The following is a 1,872-nucleotide window of genomic DNA, read 5'->3' on the forward strand; positions in this document are numbered from 1 at the left end:
CATGGGGTGCTTTGTATGAGTGGGTTCTGTTTCTGTTTCGTTTTATTTATTTATTATATATTTTTAAAGGTTTCTGTGTGTGCACAAGAGGTAGGAAGACAGAGGGAGGGCGAGCGTGAGAACGAAGGCAAGCAGCCCAGGGCCCGTTCACTGCAATCCCTCGTCCTCCATCCCTCCATCCCCTGGGACCCTGGGCTCTTGTGTGTGGCCGTCAGGGCCCGGGGGGAAACTCCTGCCGGCCATGTGGGGAGCAGCTCCCTCTGCACACACATAACCCTGTCCTGGGGGCGGTGCTGGGTGTTGTCTTAGAGACAGGGTCTCACAATGTCACCCTGGCCAGTCCAAGCTCACAATCCCCTGCTCAACCTCGAGTCGTGGAGGTGACAGGAGCAGGGCAGGCCTGACTACCAGGGGCTTCTGTGACCTGGGAAGGGGGCTGGGGAACCCGAGGCCTGAGCGCCCCGTTTGCGGGAACCTTCAGAGCCGAAAGGAGAGGCCGAGGCAGTCCCCACTCTCAGCAGCTCTGCCCTGCTACAACCCTGCGGCCCGGCCCGCCTAGTACTGCCCGGCTCAGTCCATCCCTCAGGCAGGGGCAACTGCAGCTGCATTTCACAGAGGGGAGACTGAGGCCCGCAGTGACCCGCCCACCTGGCCTCTGCCTCCCGGGACAGCTCACCGAGCAGCAGAGCCTGCTGCGCTTGCGTGCGCTCCTGCTCCTGCAGGTCCTGCCGGGCCTTCTCCTCCAGGGCCCGCAGCTCCAGCTCCAACCGGTGCGCCTGCTGCTGGGCCTGCAGGCTGTGGCCGCCCTCCTCCCACACGCGCTCCTTCGTGGCCTGGGCAGGAGGGAGGGGCATGAAGGAGGGACGCAGTGCAGCCCGCCCCGCTGCCATGACGTCCAGCCAGGGCAGGCAGAGCACATTCTGTCTCCCCGGGTCTCCCAGGCCTCACACAGGGGACGCCCACGGGGGCCTGGCCGTGACAGCCTGGCTGCTCGGACCAGTGTGCACCTGCTCCACACGGACACGGGGGACAGGTACTGACGGCACAGCTGGGAGCCGGCATGAGTGTCTTCCCAGTGCCCAGGATGCCCGGGGCAGCTGCTGTGAGGGGCCCAGGCGGTGGGCTGACAGCGAGCTGACGGAGAGGGTCCTGCAGCCTTCCAGGCCTGTCCCTGATCTGACAGCGGCTGTGTGTTTGTCCAGGGCCGTCTGAGGCCCATTCTCTCCCCTCCGTCTCTCAGTGCTGGGTCGTGGGCTTGTGCCAAGCGCACCCCCGAGTGCAGCCCGAGCAACTGTCTGCCAGGCACGAGGCCTCGGTGCAGTCGCTCACCGCCCGACTCCTGGGACGGCCATGTCCTGACTCTCAGACACAGAATGTGCCACCTCACACGGCAAAGGGACTTCAGACGTGTAGGGGGGCCCCAGGAGGGAGGCCACCTGTGTCTGTGTGGGCCTCAGCCCAAGGGTCTGTATAGAGGGGACAGGGCAGTCAGAGGGCCTGGTGGTGACGGCGGTGGGGGGACGTGAGGACGCGGGGTGCTGGCCCGTATGACGCAGGGAGGGCCAGGAGTTGAGGGGCTCAGGGGGCCCAGGGGCTGGAAGAGCAGGAGGACAGCTTCCCGGGTTTTAGGAAGACCACTGCCCACCCAATACTGTGAGCCGGGTTCCTGCCCCCAGAACTGCCTGGCTCCCAGCCCAGGCGGGCCAGTGGGGGCTCAGGAGCAGACCACGCGTGGGCCTCCTGAGGCTGCACAGGAGCGAACAGGGCAACAGCCAGGCCCTCCTTTGGCACAGGAGCAGGCTCTCAGAGGCAGGACGCCGGCACGGCTGAGCCGGTTAGGCTGACGCTCTTTCGGGCCCTGTCCGGTTTTTT

The 1,872-nt window shown here is 65.5% G+C and overlaps 1 protein-coding gene across 1 annotated transcript in view; it reads right to left on the reverse strand.

Moving 5' to 3' along the window:
* Nucleotides 1-1,872, reverse strand: part of FAM184B (family with sequence similarity 184 member B) — a 49,202-nt gene that overhangs the window by 12,650 nt on the left and 34,680 nt on the right. The window contains exon 16 of the mRNA XM_014592453.2: nucleotides 677-833. Coding sequence (XP_014447939.1) covers nucleotides 677-833 — 157 coding nt within the window. The remainder of the gene's footprint in view (nucleotides 1-676; nucleotides 834-1,872) is intronic.

This window comes from Tupaia chinensis, unplaced genomic scaffold (genome assembly GCF_000334495.1).
Source record: "Tupaia chinensis unplaced genomic scaffold, TupChi_1.0 Scaffold000695_1, whole genome shotgun sequence".
NCBI lineage: Eukaryota > Metazoa > Chordata > Mammalia > Scandentia > Tupaiidae > Tupaia > Tupaia belangeri.